The sequence below is a fragment of the Pteronotus mesoamericanus genome, unplaced genomic scaffold, assembly GCF_021234165.1.
Source record: "Pteronotus mesoamericanus isolate MK-2021 breed Mesoamerican mustached bat unplaced genomic scaffold, CSHL_Meso_final contig_182, whole genome shotgun sequence".
In the NCBI taxonomy this organism is placed as follows: domain Eukaryota; kingdom Metazoa; phylum Chordata; class Mammalia; order Chiroptera; family Mormoopidae; genus Pteronotus; species Pteronotus mesoamericanus.
The window spans coordinates 20,980,630-21,002,362 of NW_026555078.1; the positions used below are offsets into that span (position 1 = coordinate 20,980,630).

Genomic DNA, 21,733 nt, shown 5'->3' on the forward strand with positions numbered 1-21,733 from the left:
TGAACGTCGAGATTACCAGTATTTGAACTGTTCATCTGATAGGTTGACTGTGTCTTCATCAGTTACCTCTACTTTTGGAGCTTTGATCTGTTCTTTCATTTGTGTCATATTTTTTTTTCTCTGCATGCCTATTATGTTGTAGGTGGAGGAGCTTTCGTTATTCGCCGGCGTGGGGCAACCCACATCCTTGAGTTGTTATGCTGTTGGTGGGGGAGGGGTCTGTGAGGGAACAATATTGCTGGCTTGGCTCCCAGCCAGCTCTCAGTCACTTTCACTGCTACCTACAAGGAAGTTGGGCCCTTCTCGTGCTGATTCCCAGGTGGTTCGGTTTGTGAATTTTCTAGAGCCCTGTGGGTTTCTCCAGTGAACTCTTTTGTGAGGCTCGGAGTTTTTCCCACTGCTTCAATCCCTCCAGGTTTTTACAGCCAGATGTTTTGAGGCAGTCTTTTGCCATAGTGGAACCCAGGATTGCTCAGCCTTTCTCGCTCCCCAGCAGTTCCTTCTGCTCTATACGCATGCAAATGTGAGATCACTCAGTTCTCCATCAGCCACCTTCCCAAATGTCCTTCCGCCCCGGCTGTCCCTCTCTGCCCCTCCTACCTGTCAGGATGAATGTTTCTTCTCTAACTCCTTGGTTGTTGGACCTCCATACAGTTCAGTTTTCTGTCAGTTCTGGTTATTTTTTTAAAAATTTTTTGTTGTCCTCCTTTTGGTTGTGCGAGGAGGCAAAATGTATCTACCTACACCTCCATCTTGGCCGGCAGTCTATGTTTGGTCATTTTTTTATTGAAAGGTGGATGTTATGAATAATACATTGAAGAGATTTGAACTTTTGGCCATTATTGGCTGTTCATTTAGAACTTGGGTTTGTGCTTTATAAGGGAGGAACTTTGGAAAGGTTTTGGTGTTTCCTAAACCCTTTGTGGGTCTCATTCTCCAAATTGTCTCTCCAAAGAATCTTGTCAGAACTTAGTTTTAAGCTTTTTTGAGTGAGTCTAAAGTAGGTCTTCCCTTTGGCATAAAGAGCAACCTTTTTTGTGTCTTCAGCTGCGTGTCAAGGTAACAACTACGTGTTACGTTGTCTCTGTCAAGGGCTGAAAATCTAATATTTACACTGCTTTTCCTCTGCACTTCTTGACTCTGTTCCATGCTCAATTCTATAGCAGTTGGCTGTTAACTAGTGAGCCTTTGGTGGTCTTGTCCAGTACACGTACAGCCTAGTTAGTCTTCAGTGAACCTGCGTGTTTTGCAGAATTAGTGACTGCATGTTTTGAAGAATTTGTGACTGCATGTTTTGCAGAATTCTACAGGGAATCTTTTATTCACCAAAGATCTCTGAAGACTGGAGCATTTTTACATGAAGTTGTTCTGCCAACTTTGCATCCCATCTAAGAATTATTCTTAAATTCTCTTGAGCATGTGTCTTATATTATTTGGGTGAAGGCCATTATTGTTTCTTAAAACCATTTTATAACTTTTGATCATTTCATAACTATACTTGAAAATAATTTACTTTCTTCTAGCAACTTAATAGAATTTTGGTCATCTATATATATATTTACTACAAACTCCTGGTAAAACTATAAGTGAATTTTAGAGGATTGTTTCATTCCATACTTACCCATTATTTTGAAAACCTGCAACTTGCTACTTCTCAATATGTAAGCACTGTGTTAGTAGTGCTGCTGTGGAGTGTTTGTCTTGGAGTAGATTTTAGTTCTCTTAGGAACCATGGAATTTGATAAGTGAAACCATGTAGACTATTTAGTCCCACTTTTTATTATTACTTATGAAGGAATTAGTGCTCAGATGGCTTCAATGATACACAGCTCGTTAGTAAAAGAGTTTCCAAATGTCATGGTAAACTTACATTATTCCCAGTCCTATGTTCTCTGAGCCTCTTACTATCTTGTTCCCTCAATATCACAGAACAATCAAAGCAGATAAATGGGAGTTCCTGTCAGAAGGGGGAAGAAGCATTTATGTTCTTCCCTTTTACCCTACCTTTATTCTGGTGCTTGGTAGACACCAGACTAACTGAAGGAGCAGTGATCCAGCTGTAGTTGAACGAAGTTTTATTACCTGAAAGGGCTTTGCTCAAGGTAGCTATGGGGAATGTCTTTTCATTCTTAAGCCCAGGCTCATTTCTCATGTGCAGGACAAGTCATCTTGGTCTGTTTTTTTCCTTTTAACAGATTGTAAAGTCTCCACCTTTGTTCTTTTCCTCTTGTTTTCTACTATCACCCATGCCAACCCATGGTCATTATTATGCTGAATGAGGCTTCAGAGTCAGACATTTGTTTTCCTAGTGTCTTTCCTTTGTTTTCTCAAAAACAAAGCATCTAGATTCTTTTAAAAATTTTTAGTGGTTTTATTCTGATGGGGAAAAAAGATAGGCATTTATATCAATAGCAAGCAAGAAAAATTCCAAATCCTAAGAAATATTTCATTTCTTCAATTACTATGCGTGATAGGCAGTTAATTTATTTGCTAAAGTTATAATTGAGGGCCTGTTGGATTCTTTTGACTCATTTATTCATTCATTCAGTGATGTCCTAATCATAGCCACAGGACTCCTATTCTAATACATACTTTAATTTTTGTGGCTGTATAGAAAATAAAGGATTCCACTTTTGATGACTGGAAGAATATTCGAGGACCCAGGCCGTGGGAAGATCCTGACCTCCTCCAGGGACGAAATCCAGAAATCCTGAAGACTAAGACAGCTTGACTATGCTGATTCCTTTTTTTTTTTTTTAACTTAAATAAAATGTTATCAGTGGAATTCCCAGTACATACTCGTATGTGGTGGAAAGAAAATTTCAGATCTGTAGAAGCCAGGATGTGAGTAATTTGATGACAGATAATCTTGATTAAAAAATCAAGTACAGGTTTTTTGCTTCCCAGCTCTGCCATTTGCAAATGAAAGTAACAGTGTCAACCACATATATTTAATACCATTCAGTAAAAAATAGGAACACTACTACTTACAAATTGTCATTTTTTTACACTCCCAAATATGCCCATATTCCTTTTCCACCAGCCACTGGGGCAACATTTTGATATTTCATTCTGATTCCTAATGAGAATAGTAGGTCTGGATCCAGCTTTTCATAGTAGCACCAAACAGTGATTTTATGTCAAACCTACCTAGGAGAGTACTATTGGCCACAGTGTGATAAGAATCTTGTTTTTATTCATAATATTTCACGTGGTATGCTAATCAGTCTCTGAAGCATCACTTTAATGATTGTATTGATACTATCAAAACGTGTTAAGAAACTTATATTGTTCCTGGTTGAAATAGAAGTGACAAAGTAGTATATATTATATACAGATACGGCAAATTTGTTTAGGCAATCTACAGTTGAATACAGTTTGGGAAACACTGATTTAAGGTGTGCTTTATACCTTGCATGCAAACTGACTGTAGTTTTTTTGTTGATTTTTTTTTAACTTTGTATTTGCTATGATCTAAATTAGAGATAGAGATAGAATTGATGAAAGTTATTTTGTATCAGGTTGGCTAAAAATTTGGTTTGGGTTTTTCCATAAGATGGCTCTAGTAGCGCTTAATCGTCTTTTAACTTCATTCAAAACGACTTTGTTAGATTGTGTTGTGATAGCTGTCATATCAACGTGCATTAAAAAAACAAAATTGGTGAATCTTTGTGTAGCCATTTTAATATTGAGGATGGAAGAAAATATGCAGCATTCTGAGCATGTTATGTTTTATTATTTCAAGAAAGGGAAAAACGTAATTGAAACACACAAAAAGGATTTGTGCAGTGTGTGGAGAAGGTGCTGTGACTGATAGAAAATATCAAAAGTTGTTTTCAAAGTTTCATGCTGGTGATTTCTCGCTGGACTGAACGCTCCATGGTCAGGTAGACCAGTTGAAGTTCATAGCGATCAAATCGAGACATTAATTGAGAACAAGGAACATTATACCATGTGGGAGATAGCTGACATACTCAAAATATCCAAATCAATAAAGTTATTGGTGAAAATGAAAAATGTGTCTTTTATTTTACAGAAAAAACTATGTGGACTTTTTGGTCAGCCCAATACAACCAGTCTGGAAAATGTTTTGGCTCTTTCTTTAAAAACAAAATAGGAGATTTCTAGTTTCCAGTTCAACGTGTAGGGACCTTGGAAATCATAACTTCCATCTTAACAGAGAGAAAAAAGCTGAAAAACTGAAAGTCCATGATTACTCTTTGATCCCTGAAAGAACTGAGGTCACAGGACAAAACTACCACCCTGAATCCTTGAGGCAAATACAGAAAATCACACTTTACATGGAGGGGAAATCACCACTGAGCCGGCATTAGGTGGGAATGATTTAAAGGGTGATTGACAATTACTGGAATCTGAGCATCAAGTAATTGGAGAGTTAAAAACTAGAGACCAGGCTGGGGTCACACCAAGTTCTCAACAGTGACTATCAGAGAAGAACCTGGTGTTTCCAGCAGGGAAGGGCTTAGTAATCATTCAGAAATGTCTGAATGCCCCTCCAAAATCGGTTCTCTTTAACAAAAGGCTGGCCTCAAAGGAAGCTCCTGGTATTTTGCTAGAGCCATATCACATTGGGTTTTACCAAAGGCTGACCAAATAGCGTAAGGGAAATAACCCAACTCCAGCCCCCTCTAGTTGTCTGTCTTAACTTAAATTGGGTTAGGGGAGGAAGACTGAGAAGGCGTCGTAAAGGTCACATCCCAGGGGCCCATGATCACTAAACGACTGAGACCTGATCATAAGATTATAGAATGTTCCCCTCCCTGTCCACATCCTTGCCACATCATTAAAGGCCAGTTCACTGGAATTTCCTTTACCCAATCCAGCGGGTATCCTGTCCAATACAGCAACAACAGCGAGAACTACAAGGCACACTAAAAGACAAAGCACACAGTTTGGAATACAAAACAAGCATTAGAATCAGCTTCATATATGGCAGGGATGCTGGAATAATCAAGACAATTTAGAGTAACAAATAGTCTTAGAATTCTAATGGAAAAAGTACAATTGCATTGTGCAAAAACAGATGAGTAATGTAAGCAGAGGTGGACGTTTTAGGAATCAGGAAATTCTAGAAATTCAAAGCATCTAGATTGAAAATAAGCAAAATGATCTCTGTTTGTAGATGACATGGTCCTGTGTATAGAACATTCTAAGAAATCCACTGAAAACTCTTATAAATAAGAGTGACACTTAACAGGTGTATTCACTTACAAGGGTGGCATTAGGATTTGGTAGGACTGTAAACTTAAGGGCCGAGGATGTTTCTTTTAATTATCTTGCCCAATCCCCTCTCTCCTCTCTCTACTACACCACCAGAGACGATGCTTTCTGAGCTGACCTGATGTGCAAGGTCTTTGTCCTGGTCTTTCAAGCTCCTGGTAAGAAACTAATACATGGATTTAAGACATTGATACTTTTTGCTTTTGAGAATCCTTGGGAGCATTTCAGATTATCCTGCATTTAATTGGTAAGGTTCTATCATCGTCTTTGAGTACCCCACCCTCAAGAAAAGAGCTTTCTAATCCAAAGTATTAGTAATTGTAAAATTACTAATTGTAAAATGTAAAATTTACTGAAGATTTCATAGAGAAGAGAAGGTTTGCACTGCACACCATGCCAGGAGTAAGTAACTTCAGAAATTCACTTCATAAATTCCTCTTTCCCACAAAATCCAGCCAATCCTCTTTTCACGTGGCAATTCCTCTGTGTAGGGTCCAACCTCAATGGATCCTGGTTTTTCTGTTTCTGGATCTTCTCTTGCTCAACCGATACCCTCCCTATACAAGCTCTCCTCTCCCCTTTCTTTCAAACTCTACTTTGGTGTGCACACCAGGTCAGCTTTCGCCCGGCTCCTGCGAAGCACTGCACTCCTACGGAGAACCTCTGCAAATAAGCCGTTTTCTGGGAAAGGGAACTAGTGAGGAGCCATATTAAGGGGCATTATCATATAAATTTAGTATATATATGCACTATCTTGGGGAAATTATTTAGCTACCTTTGTGCCTCAGTTTCCCCATGTCGAACATGGGAATGATAAAACAATAATGTAAAGCTCTTAGAACAATAACTGGCATAGTGATGCACTCAACAGATGTTAGGTATTATTATTAGAAGAAAGAATTATTAGTGATAACACAGTTCTTAACAAAATGTTACATCTAAAATAGTTTTTTAATGCCCAGTCATCTATTTATTTAATAGCAATTAATCTTGTGTGGAAACATGTACCTAAGTGATCCTATACGTCCCTTCTGCAAACCGTGAAGTGCAGTGGAGAACCATGCAAAACGATAGACCTGAACTGGAACCTTGGTTTTGTCAGTTTGTCAGACTGCAGACTAATCTTACACATGTAACATAACCCACTTGAGCCTCAGTCACTTCATTTGTGAAATGGAGTTTTGTAGTTGTCTGTGTCAGGCAAAGAAAAGATAGGTGATTAAGTAGTGGTTGTTATTATTACTGACCAGTAGATGGAAAATGATCTGTTTACAGATGATAAGCATTCTGTCTTAAGTCATTGCTTCAAATAATTTGGTGAAAAAAATACCTCTGGTTTGTTTTCTGCCTTTTGACCATTAAACAATGTTTAACCTGCTGGAAACATTACCAAACGATAGAATGAAAGTGGAGAAAGGTTTCTGAAGTGGGGTTTTCTATTTCCTCTAGATTATGAGAGGAAACTAGACTTGGGGGACCAAAAGGTGAGGGGACAGGACTTGGACCTGCGGTGCTCCCAGCGGAACTCTTCCCAGGGCGGGAAAGCCTTGCAGTTACCGCCTGACACCACCAGAGGGCGAACGAAGACCAAACAACACAGTTTGGGTACTTGACCACTTCCATGATCCAGCTTCGGTGCAGGGCTGCGCTCTGTCCCGTAGTCGCGCGTCCTGACTTGTTCTCTCTCTGCATTCTCCGCTTAGACACTAAGGCCAGGTGATTCCAGGCTGGGTGAATCGCCTCAGCTGCCTGAGCAACTGCATCCTCTTTGTGCAGGGCCGTCTCCCCAAGGAGAGGCTGATGTCTGCTGCCCAGCAGAACCATATCAGTCCCAGACTCCACAGAGAGGAGACGCAGGCGGCCATAGACGGGGAGGTCTTCCACATGTGGTGTTTTGAGGGGCTGTCAACCACCTGTGCCTGAGCTGGGCTCTGCTCTCTTCTTTCTGCCCTCATGCTTCTCGGTCAGCTCCCTCCTGTTCTTTCTCATCTTCCTTTTCCTTGCCCAGATATATTAACCACCAGAAGCTGGAGTTACTTTGCATCAGATGGCTCTAGGAAGTAATCAGATCCTCTTGCTGGTCCTTTGAACCTGCTCTTGCGCAAACACATCGACAGGGGTGCATCCACACATAGGTGCACCAGCCAGTGCCCCCATGGTGAGTGTTGAGAGGGAAGGGGCCCTGCAGGGCAGCAGCCTGGGAGGTGGCTGAGGCCTGTGCTCTGCACAGGTTGTCAGTCTGTATCTTATCCCCAGAGAGCACATTTACTCCTGTGCACTGAAGGGACAAGGGACAACATCTAGTAGTCTTGGGGTTGGGAGTGGATTTGACCAGGAGTCTCTTGGGCAAATCAAAGTTTTTCTCAAGCATTGGGAGAACAAGATGAGAGACTCCAAGCCCTGCACTGGACACTGTAAGAAGATGCCTGATTTTCAGAAATGCCAGTACTTTGCCAGCAAAGGCCCAACAGTGAGGTTCTTGAGGCTTGTCTGGTGATTTTTATGGCTGATTATATTGGAGTGTGACCCTTTTTAAACACACGGGAAAAAAATGTTGACAAAGCCTCTGTAAAGATGTGTACTCCTAACCGTTTCCTTGGACTGTACATTATTGTGAAGGTCCCAAAGGCAGTCTTCGTCCCCCTACCTGCGGGCTTCCCCTTTCCTGCTTCCTTTGCTACGCTATGTTAATTGCTTTTACCATGCACTCTCTCTGAGGTTCTGGAGTGTGAAGACCAGAGAGGCCTATACATACTGATAGCCAAGTGCTACACCATTCCAGAGGCTCAGTCCAGTTCCTGATGCGGCTCCAGAAACACTGCATACAGGGCCTACATTTATTAAAATGCCATAGTGTTAGAGAGTGTGAAATTGAGAAAGAAATGTAAAGATCACCCACTTTCGTCTAAGACCATTTCACACAAAGGGATGGTGAGGCCAGAGAAGAAAGGCGACTTGCCCAAGGTCACATAGCTGTAGTGGAAGATTTTGTACTGTAATCTAGTTACCATAATTTACCAGTTGAAGACTGTGTTGTTTACCCTTAGTTTAAAGGATTGGCTGGGAATCATTATTTTTTCCCCCAAAGGTGGTAAGTTCTGCTTGTCTCTATTTGTGAATATGGGTGAGAATACAAGCCCCTAAGAGCAGGTGCTATGCAACAGTGCTACATGTTAAAAAAATGTTTATTGACTGAATGTTTGTGAACAAGCATAAGGAGAATAGCCATAGGCAAAAACAGACAAGTCAGAGACACACTGGATTATGTTTGTTCCCGCGGTATGAAACCTGGTTGAGGGAGAGCATATCTGTATAAAGGATGTCTGTAAGCACCAAGTGTGCTGAGAGTCCAGCCTGTGATCCCGGGATTAGACTTAACCTCTTTGAGCTCCACTTCTTTACCTTCGTTTACATTAAGTAACTAGAGTAGATTTAGAGACTGTCCCAGATCTATGTCAGACCACAGGTCCCAAGGAGGAAATGGATTTCATAGGAAGGTCATCTTCTTTTGTGATACTGTGCTGTGTGTGTACATGTGGTGGGGGGGAAGGGAGTGGGTCTTCCTGGAACGTGTAATGGGTAGAGAGCAAGCATTCCCACCTTTTACCCTCCAATGCTTCTGGCTCCACTCCCAAATCCCAAGCCCCCTTTCTTCCTCTCCTCTGTTCATGAGGAATGAGAACTTGGAAAAGAGAAGGGTTCAGTTTTAAACTGCTTGTAGCTGGTGAAACAATCTTAAAATAACTCGTTTAAAATTTAAGTACCTAGCTGGCCATTTATTTCATTTCATATCTCAGTCTACATCCACTGAAATCAAATTCCTGTAACTATTTATCCTTCCCTTATGTTATGAAAACTTGTTCCCCCAAAAACTCCAAAGGAATTCATTGGTTTCTTAAATTACATTTCACATTGCCATCCCCAGACCACCCACCGCCTCTATGAATGTGTCTCTCCCAAAGCCCAGAGATGCTGTGCCTTTCTTAGGTAATGAGGCAGGGGTGGGGGCGGGAGGGGGGGGAGGACACTGGAAGAAGAGCACCAGCATAGAAGGACTCTTCTCTTTTGGAAGCTAGGTTCCTGGCACTTGACAAGTCAGTTAAAGGTCTCTGAAGGTTCACAGGGAGGGTTCTGCTGCCTGCCTCCATAGCTGAGAGCTGGGCAGGCTTGGTCGCTCTAGCTTGGCCTGTGATCCCTAGCACGAGCAGTTATGTTACTATGGCTGAGCCAAATTATGTTTCCCTGGAAATGAGAATTAATCCAAGCCCAATTCCTATCTCTGCAAAATAAAAACCAGTGAATTAAAAGGTTAGATACCCTGACTCACCATGATTCACACTGAATTTTGTGCAGGAAATGGACTCATTTAATTATCTTTGATCTCATCAACTAATGGATATCAGATTTAAACTCATCTTCCAGCCTCTTTGCTCAAATCACTCTTATGGTATGTTGCAATGCACAAAAATACATCTAGGCGCTAGGAATTAGGCTCCTGATAGGCAAGAGGATTACAGTGGGAAAATAAGTCCTTTGAAGAAAAAAAAATACTAAGAATGGAAACATTTATACTCTGAGACTACTCAGAATGAGGATGACTTAAGTATGGTCTCCAAATGTGGGAATGTTGCAAAGCAACTACTGCTCAATTGTTTTTGAATCACCTTGTAAGTCTAAAGAAAGGCACAAAGTGCCTTCTTGGCAGCAAGAACATCACAGATCCTGGGCTGAATAAAATGTTAGAAAGTCACGAGTCTGGCAGATCAGGGGGTTTCCACTGCAGACAAATTCTAGCAGAGAAAAGATGACAAAGATTAATTAATGTGACAACTATTTATTGAGTGACTGCTATAAGCCAGGCAACTGTCTCCCATTTGGAATACAGCAATGCTAACGACAGAAAGTAGATCTCTACCTTTATGGACCTTATATTCTAGTAGCCAGTTATAAATATTACATAATAAACATATTTAAGTAAATTCTATGATGTTAGAAATTGATGAGTGTTACAGGGATAAAAGTGAAGAAAGATGACAGAATTTGAGAGTCTATAGGAGAAGGGACAGCAGGTTATAAATTTTAAATAGGGTGCCCAGGGTAGGCCTCTTTGAAATGACATTTGCGTAAACATCCGAAGGAAGTAAGGAAGTTAGCCATGTGAATATCTGAGGGTAAGTGGGCTCTAGGCAGAGGAAACAGGCAGGGCTAAGGCCCTGAGGTGAGAGTGTGCTTAGAGAAACGTAGGAGGCAAGTACAGCTGAAGCCAAGTGATGCAGGGGTAGAATAACAGGAGAGATGAACTGAGAGGTAAAGAGTAGGGGAGGTTTCATGAACGTGGTTTCCCTGGAGCTGCATTTTGAAGTCATGGACGTCCATGGAATGCTCAGGGAATGGTATCTCCTCTAGGATGGAGTTTGGAGTGAAAGGGGACAGTAGCAGGAATCAGGTCAAAGTTAGAGTACAAAAAGCCTGAAATTCCTTGCTAAGAAAATCAGAATGAAGACTGTAGGCAAGAGCAGGAGAATCACATCATTTATATCTTCTAGGTAACTTGAACATTACCATGAAGTTTTTTTTTTTTTTTTTTTTTCTTTCCATAGTCCTGTAGACATGGGTGTTATTGGAGATTAGGAGTTTCTCCTGTGGAGCCCACTTAGGAGCTATTTTAATAGATGGAAAGATAGTAAGAAATTAAACCAGATATGTTTCAGTGGCAATAGGGAAGCAATCGCAGATGGAAAGATTTCAGGGCTACCATGGGACATGTTATTCTATGCCACCTGCAGTCTACACTATTGTGTCATCTCAAATAATACTTGATAGGTGGGGCTTTCTCCTGCCCTGGAGAACCGCTCCTGTAGGGGCTATTTCCTAAGCTACCGATGTACCTGAGGCACACGTTCATTTGTGTGCCCATTAGATTGCCATGTTCTTTGGGACAGGAATCATATACATATCTTTTCATCTCTGTCTTCCTCCAGTCTTCTAACGACCCACTAAAAGGCATGCTGGGTAGTTGCTGAATGAATGAAAAAGAGGCATTCATCGATGATTGAAGATTAAAGGCTAACTGGCAGTAAAAGCACTAGCATTAAAGGTTCGATGATAGCGGGACAGGACGCTGTTTGCTACCAATCAACCTAACATTGCATAGCACTTTAAAATTTTTTTAAAAATAGTATGCTGATAAGCTCCCCATCCCACAAATAGCTAGAGACTACAGTACTAGCTTCAAAATAATTTTCCTTGGCTGATTTTATCGAGCGGCTATGTGCCAGGGAGTGTCCTAACAAGACGTTTGTCAAGAGTTGGAGCATGGGAGGTGTTTAGAGTTCAAACCTCTAAATCCCAGTTGCACGCCGGCGTGCCGGAGCCAGACAGTTCGCACTGCAATTTCCGTGGGGGATGCCTGAGTATGTTACGATGAATTGATTGCTCTTGCCTGACGGAGGGCTCTCAGGAGAGGACTGCGAACTCGGGGGCTGCGAAGGAGCCTGTCCTTGTCTGGGAGGTAGTGTGAGCCGCAGAGATTGGGGGTGGGCGCCCTGGGCCTGTTTGGCAGGGCGTCGTAGCGGATCGGAGAGTTCAGTCATGTTTGTACACGCAGCGACATGGGCTTTGCGCAAGGACAAGACCCTCCGCTACGGTGTCACGGTGTCACGTCTGTGACGGAGTTGGAGAGGTGAGAGCCTAGAGGCTTGAGGAAGAAGCGTTCGGGCGGGATTCCGGAAGGGGCGGTGCCTCCTGCCTGCTATCAAATCACGCGCAATCTGATCTGCAAGACAGGAGGCCGAAGACTGACCGCGGCACCCGCCCCGCGGCGGTGCGTGAATGGGAGTTTCTAAACCGGCCTCAAGTAGGAGAGACTCGGCGGGAGGTAACAAAACTAACATACGTCAGAGCCAGATTTTACCCCAAGTCTGGTGATTACAAAGTCTGCGTATTTCTACTCGTTACAGCATGCAGCTTTTCAGGATCATTGGGGTCACATGCAGCTACTTAACCGTTGTACAATTTGGGGCGTCTCCATGCACCAGTTCTCGTTTGTGAAGTGGGCTTCCTTCCTATTTCACATAGTTGTAAGGGTGTATACAGGGTTTTTAGCACGATGTCTGCGGAGTGGTAGGGACTCCCAGAATGGTAGCTGTTCTCCTTTGTGCTCCCGTAGCCCTTTATACCTACCCTTAGGGCATTACTGCTCCCTTGATAGTCGACGGTGTACTTTATGTGTTTGTGTCCCGATCTACACTGAGTGCCTGGGGAATGGGGACCGTTCCCATTGCTCAAGGGAACACAGGCTGACATTGGTATACCAGTGGAAGGATTAGGTCCTGAAATCAGTTAGACCCGAGTTGGAATCCAGACGACTTGGTTTATTTGGTGTGTGATTTTGGGCAAGTTGTTTGCTTTTGCATTCCTCAGTCTTGTCCATAAACAGTATAATTTGGATAAAGCTTTGGAACAGGAGGTAGGCCTTCCCATCAGAATTAAGTGCACTTATACTAATGAGGCCAAGGACAAGACCACTTCATTTGAAACATAAAATCTTCTGTTTTGGGAAAGGGTTCCAAAAGCCTTATCTCTAGTAGCCTTTCAAATGGCTTATGGGCACAGTTAGAGTCAGGCTGGCAAAAGTATTAGAATTCAATGCTCTTAAACACAACAAAACTAGGTGAATGAACTCAAGTGATACATCCTCTTTCCCCTGTAGGAATGTTATGTACAGAACATCATATTATTATATGTATCCCACAATTGCAATAACATCTTCAAGGTGGATTATTTCCTCTGATTAATATTAGCAATCTTCGATGGAATAAAATACAGAAGGGAGTTTTATAGTACCAGTTATACCCTAACAATTTTCTCCTTTCCTTCTCTGTTAACTCTCCCCACCCCCCAGTAGCAAATTTGCTGCTTGAGTGTCTTCCCTACCCATTCCCTAAAGTTTTCTGGCTGATAATCTGATTTACCACTTTCTAAATCCAATACTTTATCATCTTTATCTACCCTGACTGTTCTATTAGGTATGCCACCAGTACTGTCTTCCTGCTTTTAAAAAACCACTATGCTGACTCCTCCTCTTCCTCCCCCCCCCCCCACCCTTTTTCTAGCTTACAGCTCTTTCTCATTTTCCTTTGTGGCTTTCTTTGGTCTGTCCATTAATCTGTATTTTTTAAATTGGAAAGTCAAAGGACCAAGATTTGCCCAAGACAGTAATTAAGGTATATGAGCAAGGACAGACAAATAGACAAGATAAAAATAATAGAGATTCCAGGGGAAAAAAAAAAGACCCATATATGTCAATACCTGATTTATAAAAAAAATTTAAAACATTATAAAGTACTATGTAAAAGAAGATCCTTTAAATATGTGGTGTTGGGACAAAGAAATATTCACAAGGCAAAAAAATAGAAACTTGACTTCTATTTCACACCACATAAAATCAATATTCCGTTAACTATATATCACATGTAAAAGAGTTAAAAAATTTTAGATAAAATTAGATAATCTATTCAAAGCAGAAAAATAGTTCTTAGATGGGACATAAGAATCATTATAAAGGAAGATACTGATATTTGTATACTATTTAAGAACTGATGGTCATTAAAATATAACGTAAATAAAGAGAAAGGATAAACTTTAAACGGGGAGTAGGTATTTGCCACACATACAATCAATAAATGGCTTGTGTCCAGAAAATAAAATGAACTTCTTATAAATGAATAAGTGAAAGGACAAAGCCTTCACAAAGGAGGATATCCAAATGGCCAATACCAACACGAAAAGGACTCAGCCTCATCAATCAGAAAAGGACATGCAAATTAAAACCACAATGAGCTACCACTACACATCTGACAGAGTGGCTATAATGTAAAAAGAAGGAGAAGAATGGCAGGAATTGGCAAGGACATGGAACAACTAGAAATTTCACACACTGCTGGTAGAATATAAAGAAACTGAAATACGTGCCTGTGCATCAAGATTGTTCATAGCTGCACAATAACTATTCATAACAGTAAAAAACTAAAGTTAACCAAATATTATCAGCAGAATACAAAAATAAATTTATATAATGGAATACAACAATGAAAATCAAAGAACTGTAGCTATATGCAATAACATGGATGAATTCCATAAGTGTAATATGGAGTGAAAAAAGTCAAATATAAAAGAACGGATGGTATACAATTTCATTTATGTAAATATCATAAAATAAACTATTGTGTTTTGAGATTCATGCTTCAATGGTAAAATTATGAGGAAAAATAGCAATTACTATATATATGTCACAGTAGTGTTTACCTTTTGGGAGAGGTAAGTAATAGTCAATTCCCATTAAGGGTTAAATGGGAATTGATCTAGGTCAGGGGTCTGCACTTTACAGCCTACAGACCAAATCTGACCTTGCCTTTTTATCAATAAAGTCTTATTGGAACACATCCATATCCTTTTGTGTACTATTGTCTATTACTGCTTTTGCTACAACAGAATTAAGCAGTCAGTTCATGTGTCTACAAAACCTAAAACATTAAAACCTGACCCTCTACAGAAAAAGTTTGCCAACCTTTGCACTGGGTGATGGTTCCATGAGTATGCTTTGTGATTGTTCATTGAGCTTCACGGTTTTGACATGCACTTTTCAACTTTTATTTTAAATATATCAATTTTTTTAAATTAAAAAGCAGCGGAATGCGATAAGAGTTCTAATGCAAACATTTCCAAGTCACTGTGGAAGCACAGCAAGGGGTCAGCACCCTTAAAAGCATGAAAATACGAGAAGTCCCAGAGGAAGTGATTGTGAAGCTGAGTCTGGAGGCATGAATAAGATTGTCCCAGCTGCCTGAAATGGGGAAGGACACTGGCAGCGCAGGTACCAATGTGTGTGATGGCAGGAGGTGTGAGAGAAGAAAGCACATTTTGGAGAACAGATGTGGTTCAGTAAGGTGGCATGGGAAGAATGCTAGGAAATGAGCCTGCAGAGGCTGCTGGGAGATACTGAGTGTTAGGGTAAGTGTGTCATTTTACAGGTTTAGAATGGACTGTGTGGAGGTGGTGGTGACTAAAAGGCATCAAGCAGCGATGTGAAAAACTCAAGCTTGCATTTTATTGAAATGACTTTGGCAACAGTATAGAGGATGGATAGGAGGAAGACAGGACAGGAAGGAGGGAGAAGCAACTAGAAGGCCATTATGTGTCCCAGAAAGAAGCAGTTTTATTATTTATTTATCTATTTTTTAGTGTTGACTCTATTACAGATGTCCCCAATAAGTTCCCCCCTCGCCACATTGTTGTCTCTGTCTATAGGCTATGCATGTGTGCATATATGTTCTTCGGCTAATCTCTTCCAGTCCCCCCACCCCTCCCCTCTGAAATCTGTCAGTCTGTTCCATGTAGCCGTGCCTTTGAATAGGCCCCTTCTCCTGCCTCACATGCCAAGGCCATTTAAAAGCCAGTTTTGCATTCTCCTCTGACTGTGATTGCTGCTGCTGTACTGTTTATCCCTGTGTATCTGTCACACCTTGCTCAATCTGGATTGTACCTTATTCAGCAGCTAATCTTTACCTTCCTTCTCAGATTTAATGCATGGTCTTAACTTCTCAGATGTGACTTTGACGCTTTTCAACAACAAAACTACCTTAGGTAACACTCCTCCAGGATTAACCTGGTTACCAGGACCCTCCCATCATCCCGCTCCCTCAGGCAGTGTTTCCACCTGGCCTTTCTGGCTAAAGTAAGCCTGGGATACAGCAGGTGGGAGGGAAGTGGTGAGGATGCTAACTGAAGCAAGCAGACAGCAGCATAGGAGAGAGTCGAGAAAGATATGAAAATGGGACTGAACAGATACAGTGGCAGATTAGATGTGGCAATGAGGAAGAGGGGGAAACCGAGTTTCCAAGGGTTCTGAGTTGTGCTGGCACCAGTATAGGGGAGATAGAGACAGAGCAGGTTGATCTTAGTTTGTTCATATAACAAACATCACTGAGCACCACCTATATCCTAGATACTCTGCTGAGATCTGGAGCTTCAAATGTTAGCAAGAGTGCATAGTCAGCTGAGTCTTCCATTTGAGCTTCACAATAGCCCTGGTGAGTCTAGACAATTATTTGCATTTGGCAGATAGGCTCTTGAGGCTCTGTGAAATGTCCTACTAAGTTAATGGTGAATCTGGGACTCAACTCAAGCCTGTTTGCCTCAGGGCTTTTTCTTCAGTCAAACGAGGGAAGATGTGGATGTGAACAGTATGTGAGGCCTCAGAGGAGCACATTTTCCACCCCAGAGGTACTAGCAACAGTCATAGACTCAAAAGAAAATGAAGGGACAAGCTTGTGTTCACTGTAGCCAAGCCAGGGTTACGGGGTGGCCGGCAGGCAGTGCCCAAGAGCCAGCTCTCTCGTTCTGTGGTTGACCTCTGTAACAACCATCATCAGCTTACTGCCGCTCCAGGCCTGGTTTCTTCAAGCTTTCTTTCTTGTATTTCCCATGTACAAAGGGGCACCCTTAAAAAAACACAAATTTGTTTTCTAAAAAATTGTGTATTTATTCTTACATGTTTAAACTTCCGTCACCTTCAAAGGTACTCTCCATTTGATGCAATACACCTTATCAAGACATTTTTTCCAGTGCTCAGAACAGTTTCTGAACTCACCAATTTTAATGCCTTTTAGTGCTTCTGCCACTTTTTGTTTCACCTCTTCTACATCTGCAAAACATTTCATTTTGAGGACTTACCAGTCAGGGAAAGAAGAATACAGTCGATGGGGGCAACATCGAGTGACTAGAGAGGGTGGGGCACAGGGTTCATGTGTTTGTTTTTGTCAAAAACTACTGAACACGCAGTGCAGTGTGGGCTGGTGTGATCGTAAATCGTCCATTATGAAACAGGAAAATGGTTTTAAAGAGTCTTCAAAAATAAAATTAACTGAAGCTGAACCCAGCCTCTCACAACAAAGCCAGCTGGTTGCACTGATACAGATGGGTTTCTAGAACACTCACCTAGTGGGGGTAAGCTTATACTATAAGGGGCCCACCTTTAGAAGATAATTCCACTTTGGGGGGTTCCCCCCTCATACTACTTGGACAGCTCCTAAGTGGTGGACACTGAACTAGGTAACAGAACCACAAAAAAATCAGACATTATATGCCCCTCAAGGAACTCTCAGTCTTGTAGATAAAGGCAGATTTATAAACCAGTGAGTGAAATGGAGGGTTTGGGGACTCTGAGAGATAAGGACATGGCGTGGGGAGCACAGAGGAGGAAGTGATTAATTCTCTTGGGATTCAATCTTGAAAAGGGATAGTGTTGTTTTCAGAAGGACAATTGAGCAGATATTCAGGAAAGGTAACAGCTTGAATTAAGTTACAGAGCCAAGAAAAGTCTGGTGTTGGAGGTAGCCTTCTTAGATACCGCTATTTGCATGGGTGTATTTGTAAGCAGTTGACCATGTTGACATATAAGGCAAAATCAGTATCTACTCTTAAGAAGCTGACAGTCTAAAGATTTAAGACAAATGAGTATATGTTCCAAAGGAATGTGTAGGTAAGAATCAGATCTAAAACAAAAATCCACACAAATAGGTTATATTATGGAATGACATCATACATGGAAATCAAGGGAAGAAAATTTTTCAAGGAGTGTGCACCTGTGTCAAATGCTTGAGACTTTAGGCAAGAAGAGAATAGAGAACAGATTATCGAGCTTGCCACATAGAGGTCACCAGGGTTTATGACAGTCATTTCAGAGGAAGAATAGGGATAAAGTTGAATTGGAGTGGCTCAAAGAGAGAATGGGAAATAAGGAAGTGACAACAACCAATACTTCTGAGACATTTTCGCGGTTAAGGGAGGTAGAGAAATGGAGTGGTAACTGGAGAGAGAAGACTGAGTTAATTAAGGTCATGTTATCAAGGGGCTTTTCACGTTGGCAGTAGGAACCCCGGAGGATTTCAGAATCAGAAAATTCATTGCAAGTGCAGGGTGGGAAAGAGGAACATGGTGGTAATAATCTGATGGAGATGAGAGACCAGTGAGCAGATAGTTCAGGAATAACGGGATAAGGATGTGAACATGGGTGGTGGCCGCCAGGATGGACATGAACAAACAGAAATGAGAGCCATTATAGAAGAATAGTGATCTTTGCTGAAAGACTTTCAGCAAAGTGCCCAAATCACTTACTTAGAGACAAAACTGTGGAACTGAAAGGAATGTATGTGTAATCTTATTTTACAGAAGAGGAAACTGAGACCCAAGAAATGAAGTTGTTTAAGCATGTTTCTTATGTGAAAAGAAATTATGTTAAATGTACTCATATAAATTTATGTATTCATGCATTCAGAACATAAATGTACCTGAAGATACCCAATTAGTGGTCCTGGGTAGGATCATCTGAGACGTTTTCTCCTTGGTCTTCAACAGCCCCCTTCTGGCCAATGCCAGGACCTTAGGCTTTCCTCATAAATGTCTTCTTAGGTGTTCCCCAAAGGGCAGGGCCATAGTACCCATTATCAGAACTTGCTCCCTGCTCTGAAGGACATCAGACTGCTGGACTCATGAGCCTCTGCTCTGCGTCTCTCTTCTATGGCCATCTTGAGTGTGTCAGCTCTCACTCTGTCCTCTGCACATCTACAGTCCCAGATCAACCACTCTCCCGACATTTCTGGTGTGGCGCTGGCTTGCTGCCCTCCAACTCTGGTTAGGATTTGGGCACCAGCTATTCATTTTGCCACCATCCACAGCTACTCACCTCTGCGTCGGCTCTGTTTATAAGGAGACATTCACTTCTGTATTCAGTTCTTTTGGAAGGAGACTTGCTTGGGCTCTGCTGGCGTAGCACTTCAATGTTGCCCACAGTCTGCTCTTCCCCCTGGGTGCACGGATGCCTGCTTAAAGAGTGAGGGTTGTTGGATAAAAGCGTGCTCAAGGGCAGACCCATTACTATTTCCACTCGGGCATCGCCACAGGACATCCAGTTCCTTTATCCCTTATGGGGACCTGCTTTCCCTCCCTCTAGCTTGGCTATCCCAACCATTGGGTGGATATTACTATCTCCCAACTGCAAGTATAAACCCTAATAAAGTTATTTCCCTTAGGTCTTTGAGCCACACGTGAAGCCAACAATGTTAGGCCCACCTTCTGCCTCCTCATTGATTCAATGACAGTTAAGAAAGACTTTTTGGGAAGTCACTTTTAACTTGAGACTACTATGCTACCTAGGGCAAGTTGCTTAACCCCTCTGGGTCTCATTCTCTTTAACTGGTGAGGGTGAAAACAGTAAATATGGACAAAGTCTCGAGAATGATGTATCTCATTTCAAGCTGGCTTCTCAGCTCTGATCCAAATAAGAGATGTGTATGTGTGTAATCACATTTGTATGCTTCATATCAAAAGTTTACACACAGGCATAGCCACCTCAGTTGAAAGATCTTTACAGAAGTTAAACTGGGAGTTTAAGTGAAAATGTTCCCTGATACTTTTCTCTCCTTTCTTTCATTTAGTTTTCTCTTCCTGGACCCCCAGAGAGCTGCCTACAGGAAGATTCTGCACTCTTCTTACCCAGGAGAGAGAAAACAAGGGAGGCTGGGGTGGGAAACCTTGCTGAGGAGGAGAGGCAGGGAAAATTGAATGCCTATAGCTTGGGACCGACCTGTTTGAGATCTCCGTCTCACTTTGGACCTTATCTACAAAGTTGCTTTCTGCATGTGGACACCATGTGGTGGGAGTAATGAGGCCTTTAAAAGGCAGGCTGACATCTACAACAGACAACAAGAGACCCCTATGAGGCAGAGACTGAACAAAAAGCATCAGTGCGTAACCGGCGGAGCAGCATGAAAGAGCCTCAGTGGGGCTTTCTAACAAGAGGAAGATGGATAGAGCCAAAGCTCTGGGTTGGATGTAGAAGTGATTATAAAGTGCAGACACTTTTTCTCTATATTTACTTGCTTATTAATTCTCAGAGGGATGAAAAATCAAGAAACTAAGAACTGCAACAATGTGTGTGTGTGAGAGAGAAAGAGTGAGCGAGAGAGAGACAGAGAGGGGGAGGGAGAGAAAAGAACAAGCTGGGGTGATCCCACCCTTCCAGATATGGCTAAGATTGATTTTTTTTTTTTAAAAAGCCCTGTACCTGAATTATGGAAATATTAAATTTCTCCCTAATGTTTCTGTGAATTTCTAGAAGGGTCCATTTCCCTCAGGATCCCCATTGACCCACATTCTATTTCCACCAAATGCATTCAGTTTATAGATCATTTCTATGCCCCTTTTACCAAGCTACCCAAGTTGTAATCCAGTTTTGCCTCTTAGCTGCTATGTGACCTTGGACAAATTACTTAACCTCTCTGTGTTTTTGGTGCCTCATTTACAAAATGATGAAAGTATTACCACTTACCTTATAGATTTGCCTTGAGTTAAATAAGTTAATTGCTATAAATCACATAAATATATTAGCGTTTGTAAAGAGCTCAGAATACCACTTGGCACATAATAAGTATTTTTACAACATTATAATTAGACTGACCTGGTTTACATTAAACCAGATGTTGAGTTCAGGCTCTTTTTTCCCAACCCCAAACAGCTCTCCTTGAGAGAGAGACAGAGAGAGAGAGAGAGAGAGAGAGAGAGAGAGAGAGAGAGAGAGAGAATGAGAACTAAAGATTGGAGAGATGAAGGAATTTTCATTTCATTTGTACCAACGACTTAGAATTTCAGGGTGTGCAATTCTCTTCCTAAAAGTTCCTTAAATGTTTTCAGTTTGAACTTACTCTTTTCTCATTCTCCACTCATGCCACATTTCCAGCTTTCATTAACGCAGAGTATTTTAGCAGTCTGTTTCTTCACCTTTAGCTCTACTGACCTGTGATTTTTAGGGTCTTATTGTCCACCCCCAACCTGTTGGTTAAAAAAACATGAGTATGTTCTCCTTCTGCAAGCATACATCTTGCAGTAGATACAGTTCCTAATTGTTCTCATGAATTCTTTCATGCTGAAGTATGTTGAAAGCAATCTGATTAATTATTCTATCATTAGAACTATTAGTCTACTGTAGGCTTTCTGTATATCCACATTTTCACAGTTCAGGCTACAAAGGTAACACAAGAGAATGTGAGCCCATAAAGAGCAGAAACTGAATCTTATTCATCTTTATATCCACAGCAGTACCCAGTGGGTGGCTCAAAAATTGATGTATACTTGTCATTCACTGTCTGTCTCTTTTCAGTAGGAATAAAATACTCCTTTCTGGGAGAAGGTTTCAGTCCTGATGTTCATTTGCAGTTAATGGGTGTAAAGTTGTAGAACTTCTTCCATTCCCATGTGGCAAAGCATGTGATTCCTTTTGGGCTCAGCTATGCAGCAGAGACTCAAATTATACTGCCCATTGCATAATCCCAGGATGAATAATTTCAATCATGAGTAATTCTTATTATTTTCATTCTACAGGCCTCTATGTTTGACTCATTTTGTTACTGTAATAATTCCTCAATATTCAGTTTCT

The 21,733-nt window shown here is 41.4% G+C and overlaps 1 protein-coding gene across 4 annotated transcripts in view; it reads left to right on the plus strand.

Moving 5' to 3' along the window:
- LOC129065927 (cytochrome c oxidase assembly protein COX16 homolog, mitochondrial) overlaps positions 1 to 20,856 on the plus strand; it is a 52,249-nt gene extending 31,393 nt beyond the window's left edge. For 2 of the 4 annotated variants that reach the window (XM_054567343.1, XM_054567344.1), the window contains one exon: positions 19,737 to 20,856. In XM_054567343.1, the coding sequence (XP_054423318.1) occupies positions 19,737 to 19,964 (228 nt within the window). In that variant the 3' untranslated portion in view covers positions 19,965 to 20,856. Of the gene's footprint in view, positions 1 to 2,614; positions 4,018 to 19,736 lie in introns of those variants that run through there. The other 2 variants (XM_054567345.1, XM_054567346.1) reach the window with 1 other exon arrangement.
- Positions 20,857 to 21,733: the final 877 nt, after the last annotated feature.